This window comes from Juglans regia, chromosome 7, assembly GCF_001411555.2.
Source record: "Juglans regia cultivar Chandler chromosome 7, Walnut 2.0, whole genome shotgun sequence".
In the NCBI taxonomy this organism is placed as follows: domain Eukaryota; kingdom Viridiplantae; phylum Streptophyta; class Magnoliopsida; order Fagales; family Juglandaceae; genus Juglans; species Juglans regia.
The window spans coordinates 6,843,953-6,866,960 of NC_049907.1; the positions used below are offsets into that span (position 1 = coordinate 6,843,953).

General features: G+C 33.6%; 2 protein-coding genes across 2 annotated transcripts; one reads left to right on the plus strand and one right to left on the minus strand.

The window, feature by feature from the left end:
* Positions 1-5,367: 5,367 nt before the first annotated feature.
* Positions 5,368-7,815, minus strand: LOC109009378 (LIM domain-containing protein PLIM2b-like). Its single transcript, XM_035692678.1, has 5 exons — positions 7,252-7,815; positions 6,856-6,955; positions 6,704-6,732; positions 6,287-6,376; positions 5,368-5,927 (listed from the first exon to the last, which is right to left on the minus strand). Exons 1-5 carry the CDS (start codon positions 7,384-7,386, stop codon positions 5,661-5,663), a joined length of 621 nt encoding a protein of 206 aa, XP_035548571.1. The 5' UTR covers positions 7,387-7,815; the 3' UTR covers positions 5,368-5,660.
* Positions 7,816-10,090: 2,275 nt separating this feature from the next.
* On the plus strand, positions 10,091-20,054 carry LOC109009389 (DEAD-box ATP-dependent RNA helicase 8-like). Its single transcript, XM_018989848.2, has 11 exons — positions 10,091-10,290; positions 10,730-11,105; positions 12,430-12,490; positions 14,427-14,661; positions 14,921-15,159; positions 15,423-15,674; positions 15,975-16,155; positions 17,720-17,808; positions 17,881-17,954; positions 18,049-18,164; positions 19,718-20,054. The coding sequence occupies exons 2-10, from the start codon at positions 10,807-10,809 to the stop codon at positions 18,125-18,127; spliced, it is 1,509 nt and encodes a 502-aa protein (XP_018845393.1). The 5' UTR covers positions 10,091-10,290; positions 10,730-10,806; the 3' UTR covers positions 18,128-18,164; positions 19,718-20,054.
* Positions 20,055-23,008: the final 2,954 nt, after the last annotated feature.

Below are 23,008 nucleotides of genomic sequence, written 5' to 3' on the forward strand. Positions count from 1 at the left end.
AATTTACTTGGACTTGGGTACTGAGAGTACTCTCAAACACTCTCACTACTATTTCTTATTTATTATTACTTTTCACTTACTTTTTACTATTATTCATTACTTTTTACTATTATTAAATATTCTATTATTATTTTTTTATTACTATTCATAAACATTCTCAAACACTTTCACTATCCAAACGTAAAAGACACAATTCCATTCTTTCTATCGCTATAGTTGCTTTTGTGGTCTCTGGTTGGTAGTTTTTTCCATCTGTCTACCCATAACTACTATTGATTGAGAGATTGAGAAAGGAATGGCTACAAATATATCTAGTTAGGGGGTTGATTTGGTTGTGAATTTGAGTGGCAACAGTGGCCCCTCTTAGATTAGGGAAGGAATTTGAACATAATTACATACACGGCAAAAATGTGAAAAAATGGTGTGTACATTTGGTTATGTTTGTTCAACTATTAATCGTAAACATTTGAGCAGAAAGAAGTAGAAATGGGTTAGGCCTCTAAATATACTGAAACTGCTGAATTATGGTATCTCAACTCAATTAAAAATAGAACCCATTTTTGTGAGTTTTAACATATATAATTTGTTAACAGATACGGACCAAAACTACTAGTTGTTATTATTTATTTGTTTCATTTGTTATATACTTTTATTTCATATTGGCTGGCACAAGGCCATATGTTCAGTTAGTTAGTAAGTTAGCATTCTTTATGTATATATGATCATTTTGGTCTGTATTGTGTTGTACAAAAAACTCCTCAATGAGAATAGCAAATTCTTTTTGCCTCCATTAACTTGCTCTCTGCTTTTTATTTTGCTCAACTGCAAGGTTGCTTTTACCTTACATGGTATCAAGAGCCTTCGAGAGTGCATTTTAATCGCAGAACAGACTACCAATTCCTCTGAAACTCTCTCAAACCCTCATTCAAACACCTTACCATGTTACCTGAATCTTAGTGATCCAACAGATCCATTTTGTCTAGACCATGGTGATAGCCCTGCGATAAAGGTTCTCTCAACAGAATGGTCCACGAATTTACCAACTCAAAAAGGCATTGGCTGCCCTTCTTCAAGAACACGATTCGATAAGCATTTATTATGGAAAATTAAAAGGAATATGGGATGAACTCTCTGTGTATGACCCCATACTTGTTTGCAATTATGGCACAATGAAGACCTTACTTGACCAATACCAGAGAGATCGTGTTCTTCAATTTCTAATGGGTCTCCATGATTCTCATTCACCCATCAGAGACTAGATCATGCTAATGGACCCTATTCCCCATGTTTCAAAAGTTTTTTCTCTTATTCAAGAGCAAGAAAGACATCACCATATGACTTCCAATGTTCCCTCATCTGAAACCATGGCACTAGCTATTAAGAAACCTTACTTTCCTCCCAAATTTTCTACCAAACCAGACAATTCATCCAAGAAAGATCGTCTTTATTACAGCCATTGCAAAATCTCAGGTCATTCTTTGGAGACCTGCTTCAAAATTGGGAATGCCGAACCACCCATTTGTTCACATTGTCATTTGACTGGGCACACGGTGGAGAAGTGCTTCAAATTGAATGGATATCCTCCTGGACATAAATTTCATGCTAAGCAGCAATCTGGTTTTCTTGCAAATCAAACTACTCTTTCTATTGCTACTAACTCTAAAGATGTTTGCGATGACAAGTTTGGTTTGACCAAGCAACAATATCAACAGCTCCTTGCCTTTCTTCAACCTCAGGATTCTCCTATTGCAGCCTCAACAACTCACTCGAAGATCCCACCTCAACCCACCCTTCACACAGCCACTTCTTCCCAGATGTCTGGTATATCCACTTGCTTGTCTACACACACACAAAGCTCAATACATCCTTTTTCTACAAACTGGATCATCGACACAGGTGCTACAAACCATATGGTCTGCAGCACCACATTTTTTACTTCGATCACCTTCATTGTTTCATACCTTGTCAAACTTCCCAATGGAAGTTCAGCAGCTGTTACAAATATAGGAACCATCCAATTAACAAAATCCATCATCTTACAAGAAGTCCTATGTGTTCCATCATTTTCCTTCAATTTGATTTCAACAAACAAACTAACATCTTCTCTCAATTGTTGTTTGCTTTTCTTTTCCACTCATTGTTTTATTCAGGACTTGCTTTCATGGACTAAGATTGGGAAGGGTGAGCTCAAGCATGGCTTGTACCATTTCATTTGCAAATAAGTTCTTCCCTCAGATCTGACAGATTCACTCCCAGCATATTCACACAAACACCACACAGCTTTTATTTGTTTTGCTTCAATTACAAACATTGTTTCTACTTCTGACCTATGACACTGTCGCCTAGGTCATTTATCTTTTTCTAGATTACTTTTAATATCTAATCCCATTGTACAAAAAACACAGCTCATCTATTAATAGATCAGTTTGTAGAATTTGTCATTTAGCAAAGTTCCATCGTTTACATTTTCCTATTAGTTCTCATTCTTCTTTTAGAATCTATGAATTAATTCATTGTGCTTTATGGGGTCCTTACTCCACAATTGCACATGATGGTTCAAAGTACTTCTTGACCATTGTAGATGATTTTTCAAGAACCACATGACTTTACTTACTAGCAAACAAATTTGAAACCATTGAAGCTTTTTATAACCTCATTGAAACCCAATTTGAAGTGAAAATTCAAATCTTAAAAAGTGACAATAGTGCTAAACTTCACATGCAAGATTTCTTTAATAAAAAACGGATTATCCACCATAAGAGTTGTGTGTCAACTCCTCAACAAAATGACATTGTTGAGAAAAAGCACCAACACTTGTTAAATGTGGCTCGTGCACTTCTTTTCCAAGCCAATTTACCTTTAAAATTTTGGAATGAATCGGTTCTCACAGCCACATACATCATAAATAGACTTCCCACGCCCCTTTTGAACAACAAAACCCCTTATGAGCTTCTATTTAATCAAAAACCTTCATACGCTCATATGAGAGTCTTTGGCCCTCTATGTTTTACAGCCACACTTTCCACGGGTAGAAATAAATTTGACCCTAAAGGTCATGAGTGTGTCATCCTTGGTTACCCTTTTGGAACCAAGGAATACAAACTTTTAGACCTTAAAAGCAGCACCATTTTCATTTCAAGAGATGTCAATTTTCATGAATTTATTTTCCCTTTTCAAACATCTTCTTCTCCTGCTTCCACAGCTTCACCATTACCCATTTTTTCTATTCCTTCACCTCCTCATTCTATTTCTCAATCAAGTCCCTCTGTTCCTATCATTTCCTTATCTCCTTCCAATCCTGCCAACTCCATTTCCTCCCCTAACAACAGCTATTCCTCACAATTTCCCTAAGCACATTCTCATTCTTTTACTTCAGAAACACATATCATTCCTGCACCTACAACTCCTTCACTTAGAAGGTCCACTAGAATTAGGACTGCCCCAGAATATCTCAAGGACTTTCACTGCAAACAGGCCTTGCTTGAACCACCTAACCAATCAACTCCTACAGCAGCTTCTATCTCCAATGGTAAGCCCTTTTTCTCTCACTGGTTGCTTATCTTATCATAAATCTAACCCATCCTTTCAAGGATTTTCTTCTTCCATTTCCCTTCAAACCGAGCCTAGTTCCTACAAGCAAGCAATGAAGGACCCTGATTGGTGCAAAGTTATGGAGGCTGAGATTAAAGCATTGGAAAACAACCACACTTGGACCATCACTGACTTACCTGAAGGGAAGGAAGCAATTGATTGTAAGTATGCCTATCGAATTAAATTTAAGTTTGATGGTATTATAGAAAGACTTAAAGTTAGACTCGTAGCTAAAGGCTACACACAACAAGAAGGTATAGATTATACCAAGACCTTTTCACCAGTTGCAAAACTTGTGATTGTAAGATGTTTACTTAGTGATGCTGCTGTCAAAGGATAGTATTTACATCAATTTGATGTAAATAATGCATTCCTTAATGGTGATTTAAATGAAGAGATTTACATGAAGAAACCACCAAGGTATAACAAGGGTCAACCCCAACAAGTTTGTAAGTTGCTTAAAAGTATTTATTGTCTTAAGCAAGCCTTAAGACAATAGAACTCCAAACTGACTTCAGCTCTTCTTGCATTTGGATTTTTACAATCCAAGTCAGATTATAGTTTGTTCACTGAACAAGAAGGGGACTCCTACACTGCCTTATTAGTTTATGTTGATGATTTCTTGGTGGCTAGCAATTCTAATCAATATATTGCCTCTTTAAGAACCTTTCTCAATACAAGGTTCAAGATTAAGGACCTCGGCTGTCTACGCTATTTTTTAGGCCTAGAGATTGCTAGATCCTCTAAAGGCATTCATATTTGTCAAAAGAAATATGTCTTAGACATTTTGGCAGACTCAGGTATGCTTGGCTGCAAACCTGAGATATTAGCAAAGTTGCAAACTCAAAATTCTAATGGATCAACATTTCAAAATTAGCAAAGCTGAAGGAACACCTCTTCTTGATCCTAGCATTTTTAGAAGGTTGATTGGTAGGTTATTGTATCTCACAATAACTCAACCAGATAATTTGCTTTGTTGTTCAGTTGTTAAGTCAATTTATGGATCATCCCACTTCATCACATCTAGCAGCAGCACATAAAATCTTGAGATACATCAAAACAACCCCTACTCAAGGCATTATCCTCGCTTCTTCATCGCAACTTCAACTCAAGGCATATTGTGACTCAGATTGGGCTTCTTGCCCAGGCTCTCGTCGATCTATTACAAGCTATTGTGTCTTCTTGGGCCACTCTATTATCTCTTCGAAATAAAAATAAATAAATAAACTATTATTTCCAGATCTTCAGCAGAAGCTGAATATAGATCAATGGCTGCAACTTTTTCAGATCTTACTTGACTTCGATACCTCCTTATAGACCTTGGCATATCTCATCCCCAACCTACACTTCTCTTTTGTAATAATTAGGCAGCTCTATATATTGCTGCAAATCCAGTCTTTCATGAGAGAACAAAACACATTGAATTTGATTGCCACTCGATCCGAGACAAAATTCAAGAAGGAATCATCACAACAGCTCATGTCTCTTATCAAACATAGTTGGCCGATACATTTACCAAAGCTCTACCATTCTATCTTCTGCAATCACACTTATCTAAGATGGGAATATTAAATCTATATTCTCCATCTTGCAAGGGTGTTAACATATATGGGCCAAAGCTACTAGTCGTTTATTATTTATTTGCTTTATTTGTTATTTACTTTTATTCCATATTAGCTGGTACAAGGCCATAGGTTCAATTAGTTAGTCAGTAAGCATTCTTTCTGTATATATGATCATTTTGGTATGTATTGCGTTGTACAAAAAACTCCTCAATGAGAATGGCAGATTCTTTTTGCCTCCATTAACTTGCTCTCTGCCTTTTATTTTTCTCAACTGCAAGGTTGTTTTTACCTTACATAATTCTCCAACAAAAATCAATTGAAAAAAGTACATAATAAATACATTGCCCCTACGTGCTTGTTACTTTAAAAACAAGATCAATAACTTCAAAAGAATTTGTGAACAAGTTTGATATGAATTTCAACAATGTGAGAGGCTATGCACCCAACAAAAGAAAGCGAAAGAAAGAAAAATTGCTTTTGTGTGTTGTCCTTGAAGTGTCTTCTCTAGGATTGCTCTTGTGTGTTGTCCTCTGGTTCAAGCTCCAGCTTTGGGTCAGAGTCTGCTGCTTCAGGAGGTGTCTGATCATTCTTCTTGTGAGTAGCAGACTCCAGGACATGGTGGTAGTTTCCTTTCTCCATGAAGAGCTGAGCGAAATGGTGCTTGCAGTAGAGAACTCCATCAAGGGCAGCATATGAAGAATGTGTAAGATTGCACCCACCACGAGCACACCTAAAGCATGTCTTGTGGTAACATTCTCCTTCTAATGTCACCTATAAGGTAAAAAAAAAAAAACAAAGGAAAACAAGGTTCATTTTGCTTAAGGAAACATGCAATAACCATTTCAACATTGAATATAAAGAATATAAAGGTTTAATTACATTTATTTTCAATTTTAACTTTATATTTTTAAAATTTCTAATAATGTTTATTGCAATCGATATTTCCTTATTTTCACATTATGATGTGATTTATTCGTGAATTTTAAAAATTTAGACCCAAAAAAATGTAAAAGAATGTGGTGGATAAAATTAAAAACATGAAACATTTAAAACCATATATAGCTAGGTTGATGACTTCGAACTCCATCCAAACCATGTAAAAAAACCAACATAACCTTATAGCAACTAACCTTTTCAAGAGGATACACCGTTTTGGAGCAAGTGGCACATTTGTCTTGGGTTCCACAGAACATGGAAGAGAGCTTGCTTGGAGCCCTAGTCTGTCAAAGATATAAAATTTTATTATTTTATTTTTAATTACAAAAAATAAAAAAAACAAAAATTGATAAATTTGAAGTGGCCTGGATTTGGATGTCCCAATTTATTATAATAATAATAATAATAATAATAATAATAAATGATATCTGCAATCTTAAAATATGTATGTCTCGTGCATCTTATTTGAAAAATATAGGTAAGTTTGAGATCTACATAAAAAAATTAATTTTTTAATAATAGATTCTATTTTTTTTAAAAGGAAGTGCACGTAGCTTGCACCATACAACTGTATCTAATATTACTCAATAATAATAAATAATAAATATTACCAGCTCGCCTTGCTTCTCAGAAGATTTTGCTGCACCGATTTTTCAGCAAAATTCAATATATTGTTAGAATCCGAGAGAAAAATAAAATAAAATAAAACCCATATAAAAGAATTTGTAAACAATCAAAAAAAGGCATGAAAGCAAGATCTTACCTGTTTGAAAATTCTTGCTGAAATTGCCAGATTCCTTGAAAAGTTGCTCGAAATGAGGCTTGCAGTACAGGACTCCATCCATGGAAGAGTAGCTACTCATCTGTAAATAATTAATTATAGCTAATCAAAATATATATTAACTGCTTTACAAAAAAAGAAAAAAACAACAAAAATTAAATGCTTCTCATAAGGATATAAATTGGAACAATCCAAATTTTCAGGATGAAATTAGGGTCACTACAAGAAAAATAATATTTGTGACGGATTATTTACAAAAAAAATGACTATTTGCGATGAAAACAGATTCATTTTAAAAGAAATAATCATTTTCGTAAGAAATAACTAATCACAATAAACAATTTTCTTATAATGGATAATAAGAAAGATTATACGTACCGATAGAAATCCTTTGCAGTGGCTGCATTTGAAGCAGGATTTATGGTAAGGTAATCCTTCAAGAGACATCATGTCAACCACATAGACAGTCTTGTCACAAACCTTGCATTTATCTAAAGTTCCTGTGAATGCCATTGTCTTTCCCTTTTTTTTTTTCCTCAGCAAGATCTGAAACCTAGGCTGCTGCTCTTGAAGTTGAATCCGAGATATTATGTTTTTCTTTGGTTCAGATTGTCTGAGGATCAAAGAGAAGCTCAGGAAGAGGAAGCATGAACAAAGCTTGGAAACTCTACCTCAGACAAATGGGATTGAACAAAGTCTTGGATTTGCCTAAACCACACTTATTTATATCAATTTATGATGGATGGATATGATAAATAGCTGTAAATGGTGGACAAATGATTGGAGATCCCACTATTACGAAGTAATTAAAGATGGAAAATTAATGCTGTAATTAGGAAGAATCTGTATGAATTGGGAGTGAAACCAGGTTGTTTGCTGGCTCTGACCTTTTCAATCTTCATTAAAACCCAACTGTTTTTTGCTATGTTTTGGTGTCTTGGTGGTTATGTCGGTTAAACATATATAGTTTATTCTTTTGCTTGTCAAATGTATGGATGGATGCTTCTAACATCTAGACCGTTCATCAAAGATTTTAAAATTGATAATCGATCATGTCTTGCTTGTCAAATGTTATTTTCTATCTAAATCCTTGTCATCCTCGATACGACATATTTCAAGTGACTCATTTTATCTACCATTTAAATGGCATCTATGAAATGTACCACAACATCGAGTGTGATTGGAGATGATAATTACATTTACAGCGATGTGATACATCAATAGAATTTTAATATCTTGCTATAATAATGTGAAATATTTTCATAGACATCTTAGAAAAACAAGGAAATATTGTTGGAAACCCCAATAAAAGTGGTATTTTCTGTGGTTCTCAATTGTCGAAAAACAAGTACTAGTTGAATAAGCACATCGCTATTTTCAATATAGGGCAATACTACTATGCCGTCCCATTGTTTACCGCTGGACGTACCGTTCAGACTTTTTGATTATTTTTTTTTCATATTTTGAAAAAATGAAAAAAATATATTAATATACTTAAAATTACTTCTTTAATTATTAAGTTAAAAAAAAAAATTTTGACTAACGGTCAATTAAGACTGTACAATTGTGAGGGCAGAGTAGTGTTTTCCTTTCAATATATTGATTGGCCGTTGCTACTCGGCCTTATATAAGTTTGTTCCTTCAAAATACAATTGTTTAAAATATTTGATTAAAATATTAGATGAGGAAATTGAATAAAAATATTTTAAAGTTAAAATTAATTTTTGTTTTGAAATTTTAAAAAGTAGTATTTATTATGTTTTATTTGAAATATTTTGGAAAATTTGTAATTAGAAAATGATTAGATAAAAAAGTTAAAATTTACAATTAAAAGTATTTTGTGTTTGAGAATAAAATATCTAAAAATATTTGAAAATAATTGTATTGGCAAACCAATCTTAAGCTTATTAGGATAAGAAAATCAGTTTTTATTATAAAAAAATTATTTTCAAAAAATATTTCATTAATATTTTAAAAAAGAATCTCAAATTGACACATGCGTAATCTTTGATTGATTCATATAGACTTAACTTAAATAGTAAGTTGAGATGAGATAAGATGAAATTTAAATAAAATATTATTTTTAATATTATTAATTTTTAAAATTTAAAAAATTAATAATTTATTATAAAATTTAAAAAAATTATAATAAAAAAATAAAATAAAATGAAATAAATTTAGATTATTTCACTATCCGCAACGGTGAATGGTGAAAAAATACATGATCCTAAATCTAAATAATGCAAACGACGTGAGAACAAAATTTCCAATTATACTTTAGGTTAATTGCAAAATCATTATTTCGGTTTTCATATTTTCACAAATTGAAGCTTAGGACTCGTTTGGGCACTTGTAGCGTATTCGAATTTTGTGAGTAATAGTAAAATAATTTATTAATAATATTAAAATAATTTAAATTAAGATATTTTATTTAATTTTAAAAAATAATAGAAAAAAATTAAGAAAAAAGAGAGAAATAGTTTAATATTATTTTTGAAAAAGAATAAATAAATAATTTAATATTATTTTATTTTGAAGTTTGAAAAAATTATATTAATATTTATGTTTTCTTTTGAAGTTTGTAAAAAATAGAATGATTATTTGAAAAAATTAAAAACTTGAAATTAAAAAATATTTTATATTTAAATGATATTTTAGAAAAAACAATTACAAAAAATTAGGTTTGGTTTAGATATATAAAACATCTTATCTTATTTCATCATTATAATTTTTTTAAATTCTCATATAAAATATAATAAATAATTTAATTTTTTAAATCTTAATATAAAAATAATATTAAAAAATTATATTCTAATAATATTTTATTTAATTTTTAAAAAAATAATTCATCTCGAGAATAACCAAACCAATCTTTAATCTTCAACTTAACGGAAAGTTTGTCACTTACCATACTAATGCCACGTAGGCATGCCTCGCACGTAGCATCCGCATGCCTCGTCGACAAATAAAAAGCTGACACGTAACATACTATTCTCTTGCAGTAATGTCCTAACAGTTTTCAATTAAGAGATTGCAAGTTTTGTAAAGATGAGAAATAATTGTCCGAAAGTCGAAAATCTAAAACTCAAATTATAAAAACATGAAAATCTAACTGCTAATTTTATAATTTAAGTCTATAATTTCTTATTGTTTAAACTTTAAACCAAAATTGAGCATGGAAAATGTTTGAACGCAAAAACAAGTAAAGGTGGGGGCCATCGAGCAAATTCAGAGTGTCTCATCTGCGATGATGCCCTAGGATCATCCATTAGGTGTCACTTGCTCGGTTCCTTTGGTGTTTCCACAACCAACTCGAGCTTCCCAATTACTCTCTGTCATCTTCCAAAACCCCCCCCCATCCATTTCTCTGGATTCGCTTTACGAGTATATTCCGTCCACTAATTTCCGATCTTCCAGGTCTGTACAATAAAAGAAAAAGAAAGATCGACTCTCGGGTTTTTGTTCTTAATTTTCCTGCTTTTTTGGTTTCTTGTTTTTTCTAATTCTCCATCTCATGGTTCTGGATTAGACCCTCATTTTCTTCCGGTTCTTGGTTCCTATGCTTTTACATCTCCGCCGATTTCTGACCGTATGAATTTGCTCTAATTTACGATCTTGCCACCGAGAAACCCTAGTTTTTGTTTTTTTTTTATGATTTATTCTTTGTTGAATCGACTGCAAAATTCTTACAATTGGTTCTGTTTTGAATTTGAGATTCAGTAGCCTTGAGAAACCGCAGGCTTTAGAAATATTTTGTCTACGTAGGTTTTTTTTTTTTTTTCAATTTCATCAAGCGATTGCTAATATTTCTAGAACGCCCACGGTGTGTACTCTAATTTACGATCTCTACTTCTAGGAAACCCTAGCGTCGTAGTTTCCCGTCCAACAAACCCTAGTTTTCGACCTTTTGGGTGGGGTTTGAACCGGTGTGCGATGAACAACAATAGGGGTAGGTATCCGCCGGGAATCGGCGCTGGCCGAGGCGGAGGCATGAATCTGAACCCGGCATTCCAGTCGAGGGTCCCGCAGCAACATTACGTGCAGAGGAGCTTGGTGCAGCAGCAGAACCACCACCAGCAACAGCAGCACCAGTACCAGCAACAACAGCAGCAGTATCATCAGCAACAGCAACAGCAACAGCAACAGTGGCTTAGGAGAGGCCAGTTGGGTGGTGCCGATTCAATTGTCGACGAGGTCGAGAAAACTGTGCAGTCCGAGGCCGTCGACTCAAGGTGCTGTTTGCTTTTTATGTATTGTATACGTATGCATGTTTTTGTGTATCTTGTTGTACTATCAAGTTTGAGCTTCCATGTTGAAGACTACAAAGAGAAATGTGTTGAAGACCAAAGACTGTGCTGTCCGAGTCTTTAGATATACTAATTTCTTTACAATAAGAGTCTTTGTATAGGGTGGGTAATTTGGCAGGTAGTCATCTTAGAAGCCTTAGATGTTATATTTGTAGCTGTTTTCATTGGCTAAAAGTGGTATTCCCCAATAATGTTCTAATAGCTGTCATTTATTCCATCTTCATTTAATGCAAGTGGTTTTGTCACACCTAAGCATGTTTTACTGTTGTTTGCGCAAACTCTTATTGCTCTGTGATCTGAAATGTGAGGGAACTAGATCTAGTTGGATGAGTAATGTGAGGGAACTGAATCTAGTTGGATGAGTAGGTGCAACTTGTACAAGGGCCATCCTTATTTTGGAATAATTTTTTTTTTCTGCTTATTTGTCCTAGTATTTTTTATAAGTGGAAAAAGACTTCGTATGAGTAATCTTCAATACAATTACGTAGTAGCCATTTGAGTTGTAGATAACTGTTACAAAGTTTCCTTTTGTGACATAGTAGCCAATTGTGATAAAGATATGACACTATCTATAAAGCAGGTTTTGTAGTAACAATTTCCTCATTTGTAGGTCTATTTTGTTTATAGTATGCTTGAGGTGTTGTGAGCCTAGGATCCCCATGGCTCTCTTCTTAGACAAAGTTGATTGGATACTGTGTTTCTTAGAGGATAAGGAGCACGTTGCTTTGAAGATAAAGAACGCTCAATGACTGAGTTGAAGAATTTTTTTCTCCATACTCTAATGTGTTGGTTTTCTACTATTGTATTAGATGGGGATAATATCCAAGAATTCTTGTCTTTATTTTATCGTCTTTAGAATGTAGCTAGGAGTTCTTATGTATACTTCCTGTGTACAAGGACTATGCCTATTTCATTCATATATATAATATTTTTCTTTTACTGATAAAAAAAAAAAAAAAAGGATAAAGAAGTTCAAAAAAGGATATTTCTGCATTTCCTTATCTCTCACATTGTTCTTGATTTTGCAAAATAATCATGCAAAAATTAGTACCGATATGGAATTTGTGTTGGAGATTAATTAATAATTGAAACCGATTTCTTGCTTTGGTTCCATATTGTTGTTGTTGATTTTCAAAATGTGGGCTAAATCATTTTGGTTGTTTTTCTGTAAATTGTGTATCCTTATGGTATTTAGATACTTAAAATGTGATCTCATATTGATTTTTTTTTGTCCAATTTTCATGTCTAGTTCACAAGACTGGAAGGCAAGGCTAAAGATACCTCCGCCTGATACACGCTATAGAACTGAGGTACGGTGGTGAATGCGCTTGCAACGAATGATAAAACTCTTAAATAGTTGCCAATGCTTTCTTAGACAACTTTTAAATGCGTGAATTACATGCATTGTGTTCTTAATTGTAGGACTGTTCATTCATTATTCGGATCGACCCGGGATCTATATATCTGGATTCATTTGAGCGGTTATCCGGTTTGGATTAATCTGTACTGGATAACAACATTCACTACCCGCCCTATCCAGGCCGGATAGCGGATATTTTTTTCTAAAGAAAAACTTAATAGATAATAAAAATACAAATATATATAAATAATTAGAAGTAAAAATTGGAAAAAAAAAAACAAATGCCAGCCATAAAGGGTGCCCCTTGTGGGTGGCCTTGGACGACCACCTATTTGGGCAGCTCCTCATGGGTCATCGCTAGATGGCATTCGGTGGCCCAGCCCTGGTCCTATCTTCGGTGTTTTTTAATCAAATTTTGTTATTTTTGAAATACTTTTTCTATTTATAATTAAAAAAAACACAAAAGACCTATAAAAGAGCCCATAAAATCACTAAAAATATACTTTTAAAAAGGCAATAAAAAAGGTTTGATAAAATAAGCCCGAGAGATGGGTGGATTAAAAAATCCAGTTACAACCCAAATAATGCGGATCTCTGGGTGTCTATTCCTGGATACAGGCGGATATTGGCCCTAGAAAAATCCGGATAAGCCAGGCAGATATCTGCCCACATCTTGCAAACCCAGATGTGGATCATTTTTTTTTTTTTTTGATAATTAATAAGAATTTTATTATCACGAATAGCATAGCCCAAGTACACAGGAAGTATACAAAGGAAATACCTACTACACTCTAGAAAACAGGAAAACTAAAACAGAAACCCAGATGTGGATCATGTTTTTGCTGGCTACCTACAACTACATCTGGGTGAACAGCCCAACAGATATTTGCTTCTTACTGTCATGTTCATTATTTTCTTCCCTTATTTTTGGGAGGGAATGCTTTGTTTGTGCATGGGCAAATGGAATTTGAAATCAATTCTGTGGAGGAGATTGATTACCGTGTAGAACAGTAATTTGAAGGCATCCTAATTTCCCTATAAACTGCATAGAACACCCGTCAAGTTTAAGAGGTTCTCCACCAGAGCTCTCTAGTGTATGTTTTATCAACTCTTGGATAACTTGCCCGGTTGGTGAAGTAGCTTGGCGGAGCATACCCTGGTACTAACCCAACTTCAATTGCCTTCTTTATGCTTTTAAAGATCCTTATAGTGAAGTGACAAACTAGGTTTCTATTATTAGATCCGCTGGATGGTTGAAATTTATTCTGTAAAAGTGAACAATCTTTTTGTGGTGTTTCCCTGTTTGATGTTGTTTTAGTTAACAATCTGTAGTATTCTTTTGTACAATAATTGTATTTGGTAATGAGGACATTAACTGCCTTGTGTGAAGAAATACTGAAGGTTTTTACCCTGCTGTGTTTTATGTGAGGCTCGGCAACATGTTTGTAATGCATCTAGTTTTTTTTTTTTTTAATTACTTTCTTCACATACACATGCAAAAGGGAGTAATCACGTGCTAATTCAATAAATGTGAGAGCTTAAATAATATGATTTCTTTACAGGCATAAAAGTGAATATATGCCTGCTCATTGTATTGATTCCCAAGATTCTAATAATTTCAGTCATATCTTCTGCCCTGAAGAAAAAGTAGCACTGCTCAAATCTTGGAAAAAAAGGCTATGAACATTGTTTATTGTTGAAGTAATTTTGATATGCTTATTTTTATTGCAAGTGTTTGGCAACAAGGTATTCTAAATGTTACTATTTGTGGGGTTGAACATGTTTGTTATTAATGTGTTTGGAATCTACCTATAAAAAGATGTGTTTGGAATCTACTTTATAATCTATAAATTAGCCCTGAGATGGTCGTTAATGTTTACATTCAGGATGTGACAGCAACAAAGGGAAATGAGTTTGAAGACTACTTTCTGAAGCGTGAGTTGCTTATGGGAATATATGAGAAGGGGTTTGAAAGACCGTCTCCTATTCAGGAAGAAAGTATTCCTATTGCTTTAACTGGGAGTGATATTCTTGCTAGAGCAAAAAATGGAACTGGGAAAACAGCTGCATTTTGCATTCCTGCATTGGAAAAAATTGATCAAGATAACAATGCTATTCAAGGTTTGGTCATCAGCATTTGAATACTTCTACTTACATTTGATTTGTAGTTTTGCTCAAATGATGTCTATGGTAGTTATTCAAGAATATACTATGGCCTTTATAAGAAAAAGGGGATAATAATATGGACGCTTTTATTCACTATTGTTGTTCTAGAAAAGGAGGTATTATCAAGTTCAGTGCATAGCTTTTAGGCATTTGACATTCATTTTGATGCTTGTTTATCTTCATTTTGTGTATTTACTTTATTATTTTTATGCAGTTGTTATACTCGTTCCCACCCGAGAGTTGGCTCTTCAAACATCACAAGTCTGTAAAGAACTTGGGAAGCATTTGAATATCCAAGTTATGGCTACAACGGGTGGTACCAGCTTAAAGGATGATATCATGCGCTTATATCAACCAGTTCATTTACTAGTTGGAACTCCTGGAAGAATCTTAGATCTTGCTAAAAAAGGTGTATGCATTTTGAAAGACTGTTCTATGCTTGTTATGGATGAGGTAAATGCCTAAAATTTTAGCTTTGTTGGCACTTTCGATGTTTATAAATTTTCAAATAGCTCAGATTCTGCCAGCGATTTCTTTTTCACTTGTAACTATCATTCATGGTGGACATTTACTTATAAAAAAATTATGGGTGACACTTGTATGATTGAGAGGTGAAATTTCTAATATGCTGCTTATTTGATTCTTCTTTTACATGCGATTTGGTTCGTTTAAATGTCATGAACTGCAAAAATCTGAAATGTCTATGAATCTCCTAGGCTGATAAGCTTCTGTCTCCGGAATTTCAACCATCAATAGAGCAGCTAATTCGATTTATGCCTGCAAACCGTCAAATATTGATGTTTTCAGCTACATTTCCTGTTACAGTCAAGGACTTTAAAGACAGATATCTTCAAAAGTCATATATTATTAACCTTATGGATGAGCTTACTCTGAAGGGTATCACACAGTTTTATGCTTTTGTTGAAGAAAGACAGAAAGTCCACTGCCTAAATACCCTTTTCTCCAAGGTTTGTTTATATTCGAGCTATTTATGCATGTATTATTTATTTCCTTCTATTTATTATAATAATTTGGTGATTCTCATTAGAGGAACTTAGATCTCCTTTTATTAGAACTTTATTTCTATGGGCCATAGCTGTAGATTTTAATGGCCTCGGTGTTCATGACTTTTTTGTTTCCATTTCTTCTTCCTAGATAGGTGTTACCTCTTATATACCATCTTGTGTACTTGGGCTATGTCTATTCTTATTAATACAATCGTTTACTTGTAAAAAAGATAATAATAATTTGGCGGTTCTCTTTTCCAGCTGCAAATAAACCAATCAATCATCTTCTGCAACTCAGTGAATCGGGTTGAACTATTGGCCAAGAAAATTACCGAACTTGGTTATTCTTGTTTTTATATTCATGCAAAGATGCTGCAAGACCATCGGAACAGAGTATTTCATGATTTCCGCAATGGTGCATGCAGGAATCTGGTTTGCACTGGTATGTTACTTCCATTAATTCGTCATGCAGCTGATTTAGTTATCAAACCACCCCCGAGTGTTGGTAAAAGTGTGCTTAAGTGCGAAGTGTAAAAAGCCAAGGCCAAAGTGCTTCATATACCAAAAGCGCACTTTTTGTGCGAGCTTAAAGAGCATAAAAGCACGCTTTTGTAATGTTTTTAGAAAAAAAATGATAAAATCAGTTCAAGACCTAGAAAATGAAGTAATGAAATATTCATAAGTATTTATTTGATATTGAAGATCATTTACGTGCAATGGTGTCACGTGTCATGTGTGATGTATATGCTTTGAACCCAATATGATAGTCTAAGGCCTGGTTTGGATGGTGAGTTGAGATGGTTTGTGAATAGTAGTGAGATATTTGATTTGAGATGGGATGAGTTAGAAATGGTTCGAGTTAAAATGTTTTATGGGGTTTTGGAAAAGGAGAGAGAAAAAATTGTATAAAATATTATTAAGTTAAAATATTGTTAGAATATAATTTTTTTAATATAATTTTTGTTTTGAAATTTGAAAATTTTTGAATTGTTTTTTGTGTTTTACTTGGAAGTTTGTGAAAATTGTAATAATTAAGTAATGATTAGATGAAAAAAGTTGAAAATTTGAAATTGAAAAAGTGTTTGTGTTTGTAGTGTTTGGATATTGAGATGAGATGAGATGGAAGCATCTTTCTATCCAAACCAGGCCCCGTTGGCTTTCTAGATGGCTTGATATTTGATTGCTCATGTGAGCATAGAAGTCAATGCTTGCATTCTTGAACTTTTTGGTCATGCCTTTTTGATATATTTTGATTGAACCATGTACTTTAATTTGATTATGGCTATCAAATATCGTAGACGTGTATTTTTAGTGAAGCACAAGAGAGTTATATAAACTATTTTGCTTAAGGTTTATGTTATTAGTTTATTACTTCATTTTTATGTTGTACAACATTGTAGTAAATTGAGTTAGGCTAAATATATTACTGTTTTGCTTTTCAAAGCTCTTTTTTTTTGTATTTTATAGATTTTTTTGTTACTATACATATATCTTAAAATTTGTGCTTTACTTCAGTCCAGCTTGTACTCTGCATTTTGCGCCTAGCCTCCAGACGGCATTTGCACTCAAGTGTGCATAGTGCTTTCACCAACACTGCACCCCCTACATCTCTGTTTTTTCTGCATCTTTTCCAAGCTTGGTTTGTACGGAGATGGATCTTACACGGGATTAACTGTCTGATGTTATATACATTGGTAGTGTGTGCATGCTTGTGTTTTAGTTGGTGGGGGTTACTTTTTCATTGTACCGTGGAATACACTTATGCTGGAAGGTGATGATATTGGAGTTCTCATGTCAACAGTAGGTGTTAGTATTGCAGAGTTGATTTATCAGTGATAAGACACAAAACTAATATTGCAATATAATGAACTTCTTACCTGACTACGACTGGTGGCTGTATTTATAACTTCAGAAGGAAATCCACATTTATCATACACATTAAACGAAAAAACCCTCTTGATTAGCCATTTATTACTTCTTCTGATTTCCCTTTGGTGAAATGGCAGATCTATTTACAAGGGGAATAGACATTCAAGCAGTCAATGTGGTTATTAACTTTGATTTTCCCAAGAACTCAGAAACATATCTGCACAGGGTATGTAAGATGCAGTTGTTGAATGCAGATTTCTCCACGTGTTCTTTGCTTACTGATTCATCTTACATGCAGGTTGGTCGATCTGGAAGGTTTGGGCACCTTGGTTTAGCCGTGAATTTGATCACATATGAGGACCGCTTTAACTTGTATGTATTTTGTCTCTATTATATTTAATCGTAAAGCTATAAACAGCTATTTATTGGTGGCTTCATGATTTATTTTTCATGTTTTCCCCAATAGGTACCGGATTGAGCAAGAACTTGGGACTGAGATAAAGCAAATTCCACCACATATTGATCAGGCAATATACTGTCGGTGACTGCTGGTAGATATCTCTTACTGTGTGGTCAATGATGGTGAGTAAAGCATACAATGGCTCGCTGATGCACCCTAATTTTTTATTTAATGCCAAGTGACTAAGTTCATCAAACTGAGTGGTTGAGTGTGCGTGTCTTTTATTCCAATTCAGATATTGAATAAATAGTGTGACAGTTCCTCTCTATCATCTGTTCAATTGAAAAGTAATGATACTACCTAATCTCAACATAAGCGTGTTTCCTCTCCACTTTCTTCTATCCCCAAAGCCAAAAAAACACATAATGGCAAGATATATCATTCCTTGGTTCAAATTATCAAAAAAAAAAAAAAAAAAATCATTTCTTGTATCTATTTAGAAATACTAGTGAATCTATATGTTATATGTGTATCTTTTTGGACTACTGAATTATGTGCCATAATATAGGCCACTAATGGCTTAATGCTTAAAATTAGGGCCAAGTTATGAATATAACGATATTTATGCTAGGAAAATGCTAAACATACTACAAGTTTTACTACAAAAATCTTACTAACTCCATATGATTGGTGAGTTGTTGACAGATCACAAATATGATAATATGGTTTGACTTACCTATGGATTGGTGAGACAGCCATTTGTATAGCATATGTAGTAAAATTTGTAGTACATATAGCATTCCCGTTATGTGAAGTTGAAGCTCAAAGAAAGTATTCATAGAATTTCATCATGTAGTGTGTGGACATATCTGTTTTCTTTGGTTAATCATTGTCCTTAATAAAGATATCCCAGCATTTTCTGTTGCAGCTATTGCATGCCTTCTATAATTACACTTTTGTAACAACCTAATGAAGGTTCAAGCCATATGTGGGTCCATATTCCAAAAGCATAGTCAAGGTTACAATTGGGGTCTCTTGGGATCATTACAAAGGGCACGAATTTCTTCCTTTCAAGAAATGTGGGATTCCGTTCATCACCTTCCTATACACAACCCAGGATATTACAACATCCCTTAAATCCCCGATGTCATCGTTGGGCCATTACATCATATGGACTACATGGCATAAGTCCCATTGTTCTAGTTGGGTTTGGTGTTAATTTCATTTGTAATGACCCGAAGGCCAAGCCACATCTAGGCTCGTAATCTAAAAGGACTAGTCAAGGTTACAAATCGAGTCCCTTGAATCCTTATAAAGGGCATAAATTTCTCATTTCCAAGTAATGTGTGATCCCATTCACCACCTTCATATACACAATCCAGGGGATTACAACTTTAAACTTCAAAATATAGTAACTTAGTTAATGAGAATGAATTTAACGAAAGGTAAAAGAGCAATTTGCAAAATAAACGTCACATGTACCCCCGTTTATTCTCTCTCATTCTTTCTTACTATGATACTATTTTTTCTTCTCACGTACTATAAGAATTATGTTGAATCAAGAACCCGGAGCTGCTGTATAAAAGAGAGATTGCTTTGAGTTGCTACTTACACTTTTTGCCATGCGATTTTGTTGGTGGATTGGCTTGCAAATTAGTTTTATTGGAGTGCGATGATCTGAAAATATTTTACCAATTGTTAAGCTGAAAACTAACTGTGTTTTTCTTTCTTCAAGGTTGATGCTGTCCAGTTAAAGAAGGTTATCTAGCTTAATTATAGAGGACGCATTCTGGAAGTATGTATTGGGGAAAAAGTCCTTTTGTCCAAGTGGAAGGTATTTCCCTTGGATTGCTTTTATTAGTTTCTGGATTTTCAGAGCCCCCGAGGCATGTTTTAGATTGGCTTAGGAAAAAAAAAAAACCCAGATAGATATCTGCTGGGTCCAAGTTCACAGTTGCATTTATATTTTATTATCAGTCTGGTTTCCTGCTATACTGTGATTCTAGTTTGATCGCTGTTGATGGTTTTGCCTTGCGCAAGAAATCCATTGGCTTCTCTTATTCCTTTTTGTAGTTGTGTTTTTTAGAGTGTTCTTTTTTCTTGTAGTTTGATTCAGATCCAGTTAAAAAATTACTGGATGTATCTTGTTAAAAATTGAGTGGACCAGATCAATTTATTCTTTTTAATCACAATTGATCTCTGTTCAATTTTGACAACATACATCCTGTAATTTTTAAGCTCAAGTTGAACTGTTTTTGCATGGCTTTGTTTCTGAGGTTTGCAAATCACTATGCTGTGCAAATGGGAAAAGAGAAACCATAAATTGGCTCCCAGGTAACCAAACATGGGGGGAGAATGTGCTGGCTCCTGGATTTGAATGTATATATGATGCTTGGCTCCTGGAACATTGATAATTCCATTCATTCTTTATGAAAAAGGACTTTACTCACATTTCTGCTGCATTTGGTTTTTCATTTTTCTTGTCTATACACGCATATGACATTAGAATTTCTTATCATTTTTGTTCAGATCTCAAAATTTAGAACAGAAAAAATGTGAGTTTATTACATTCTTATATCATTTGAATGTATTTGTTCAGATAACATTAATTGTGAATTATTTTATATATTATTAGAGTTATTTTATATATTACAGGAGAGAGGAAAAGTAACACCAAAAGAAACGATAAAAATTATACAAAATAAACTTACAGAGTGAAAAATACATTCAATTGTAAAATGCGAAATTTATTTTTTTGTATAATTCTTAAAAAAAATATATATTTTTTTAATGATATTGTGAATTTTTTATTTTTTTAAAAAATATTTATGATGATTAAAAAAATAAAAAAAATATTACCCTATTCGGGACAAATTTGGGGTTTCGAATTCTGGACCCAGTGCTCAACTTGAATATGTAGCAGCTGCCGACAACATAATTGTAGTCTGAAGAAAACATCATCAACGCGAAAATAATACAAGAGCGAATTAAATGCCTACACTGTGCTTACTGTGTGAGCTCTTTGACAAAAGCGGCGAGATGTCGCTTTCAAACCGAGCACTCACGCTACATCAAAACGGTGTCAACTATTTGGTACCGATTCAAAAGTTTCATATTTAAGGCGTCGGATTTAGTATTATTTATGTAATATATATTTTTTTTGTTTTGTAATTATTAGACTTATTTCAATGTACATAAAAAAAATAATTAGTTATGTCATATCATGAAAGTTATATCGTGACTGATTAATTACAACGCCTCAAGCACTTGTAATCTCAAGTGTTTATCTTTTTGAAGTAGACACCGTACACCAAGGATCATTTCAAAAATATTTCAAGTCACGTATGCTAATATGAATAGAGTCCATAAACACAATAAACCTAAATACTACCCTAAAATGTTTTAGGAATGAAAATATATTTATCAATTACATCTCGTTTGGTTTTACAATTGAGATGATATGAAAGTTGAATAAAATATTATTATAATATTTTTTTAAAATATTATTCTTATTTTGAGATTTGAAAAAATTGAATAATTTTTTGTATTTTGTTTGGGAGTTTGAAAAAGTTGTAATTATTAAATTAGATGAAATGAGATGTGATGGTTTGTGAAAACACACCAGACCTAAATGTTTCAGCTTCTGATAACTTTTTGAGTAATGCTAGATACACTCTTAAGGTGTAAAAGGTCCACACTTCTTTTGAAAAAAAGTGTGGCCTACCATTAATTTTTTTTTTTTTTTTTTTTTTTAATGTGGGTTCTAAACTTATCCACTTTTTTCAAAAGGAATGCATGAGCCTTAGACACCTTATAACTGCAAATATAATTTCTTTAACTTTTTACAATTTTATTCCATTCACCAGGAAAATTAAGATTTCTTACAATTTTATGATCTAAACACTTTTTACAATTTGAAGAAATATAGACATAACTTGTGGACTTCACTATATATAATATTACATCCTTACTATCCACGAGTAGGATTTTGATGTTGTGGGATCTACAAATTGTGATAAGTACATTGGTCATAAAATTGTAGAGGATGTTCAGTTGTTCACCCCCTCCACTCCATCTGACATTGGGAAGTTGGTTGCAACAGAGGGAGGAACAAGCTTGTTGTTAGCTATTTATAAAGCTTTTTCAATACTATTTCAAAATTGTTTTGCCCGCCATCAACACATATGAGCCTACTTATTGACAAGATCACACTTAGCACAAAATTAGCAAGGATCAACACAAAATTAGCAACAACATAATTTTAGAAATTAACCATTGTAAATTATTTCCATACTTTATTAGTTACCATAGAAAGCTTAGTTTCATGTATCTATTTATTTGTTAATTCTTTCATCATAAAAAGTAGTTCTGGAAATAAAAGGTTCATATTTTTGTAAGTTTGACATGGTATCTGCCTAACCATGATCCTCTCTCCACCGCCTTCATGGCCTCTTCTTCAAACCCTAACCACCCTCTTTCCTCCCCGTATTTCCTCAATCACTCTGATTCTCCTAGCCTTATACTTGATTTTTGGCCTTCTTACATGGGATAATTTTCCCAAATGGTAGAAACCCATGACCCGTGCCCTTGATACCAAAAACAAATTAAGCTTTGTTGATGGCACTCTCCCACCACCCGATCCCAACTCTGCCGACTACACCCAATGGAATCAAACAAAGGACATGGTCCTTATTTGGCTTCTCAACTCCATCAATCCCTCCATCGCCAATTCCCTTGAATTTCATACCGGCCCAAACCCATTATGGTCCTCTTAGCGCAAACTACTGTGAATAAAACCTTATGACATCAACGCCTAGGTCATCATTTCCGCTTAATTATTCCTAGTCTTTTAAATAATCCCCGTGTTATTTCTAATTATGATGTTTGTGCTCGTTCTAAGCACACAAGACTACGTTTTCTTTCTCATGCTAATAAAAGTACTTCGATTTTTAATTGTATTTTTTTTTTTGTGATATATGGGGTGATTATCATCCTTTTTCACTATGTGGTGCTCATTACTTTCTTA

Excerpts from the sequence above, each read along its gene's own strand:
- LOC109009389 (XM_018989848.2), top strand. The coding sequence starts at position 10,807 with ATGAACAACAATAGGGGTAGGTATCCGCCGGGAATCGGCGCTGGCCGA. Across the intron at positions 12,491-14,426 it reads ATACACGCTATAGAACTGAG|GATGTGACAGCAACAAAGGG; the intron begins GTACGGTGGTGA and ends GTTTACATTCAG. Across the intron at positions 14,662-14,920 it reads AGATAACAATGCTATTCAAG|TTGTTATACTCGTTCCCACC; the intron begins GTTTGGTCATCA and ends ATTTTTATGCAG.
- LOC109009378 (XM_035692678.1), bottom strand. The coding sequence starts at position 7,386 with ATGGCATTCACAGGAACTTTAGATAAATGCAAGGTTTGTGACAAGACT. Across the intron at positions 6,733-6,855 it reads CAGCAAGAATTTTCAAACAG|CAAAATCTTCTGAGAAGCAA; the intron begins GTAAGATCTTGC and ends AAATCGGTGCAG. Across the intron at positions 6,377-6,703 it reads CTGAGAAGCAAGGCGAGCTG|ACTAGGGCTCCAAGCAAGCT; the intron begins GTAATATTTATT and ends TATCTTTGACAG.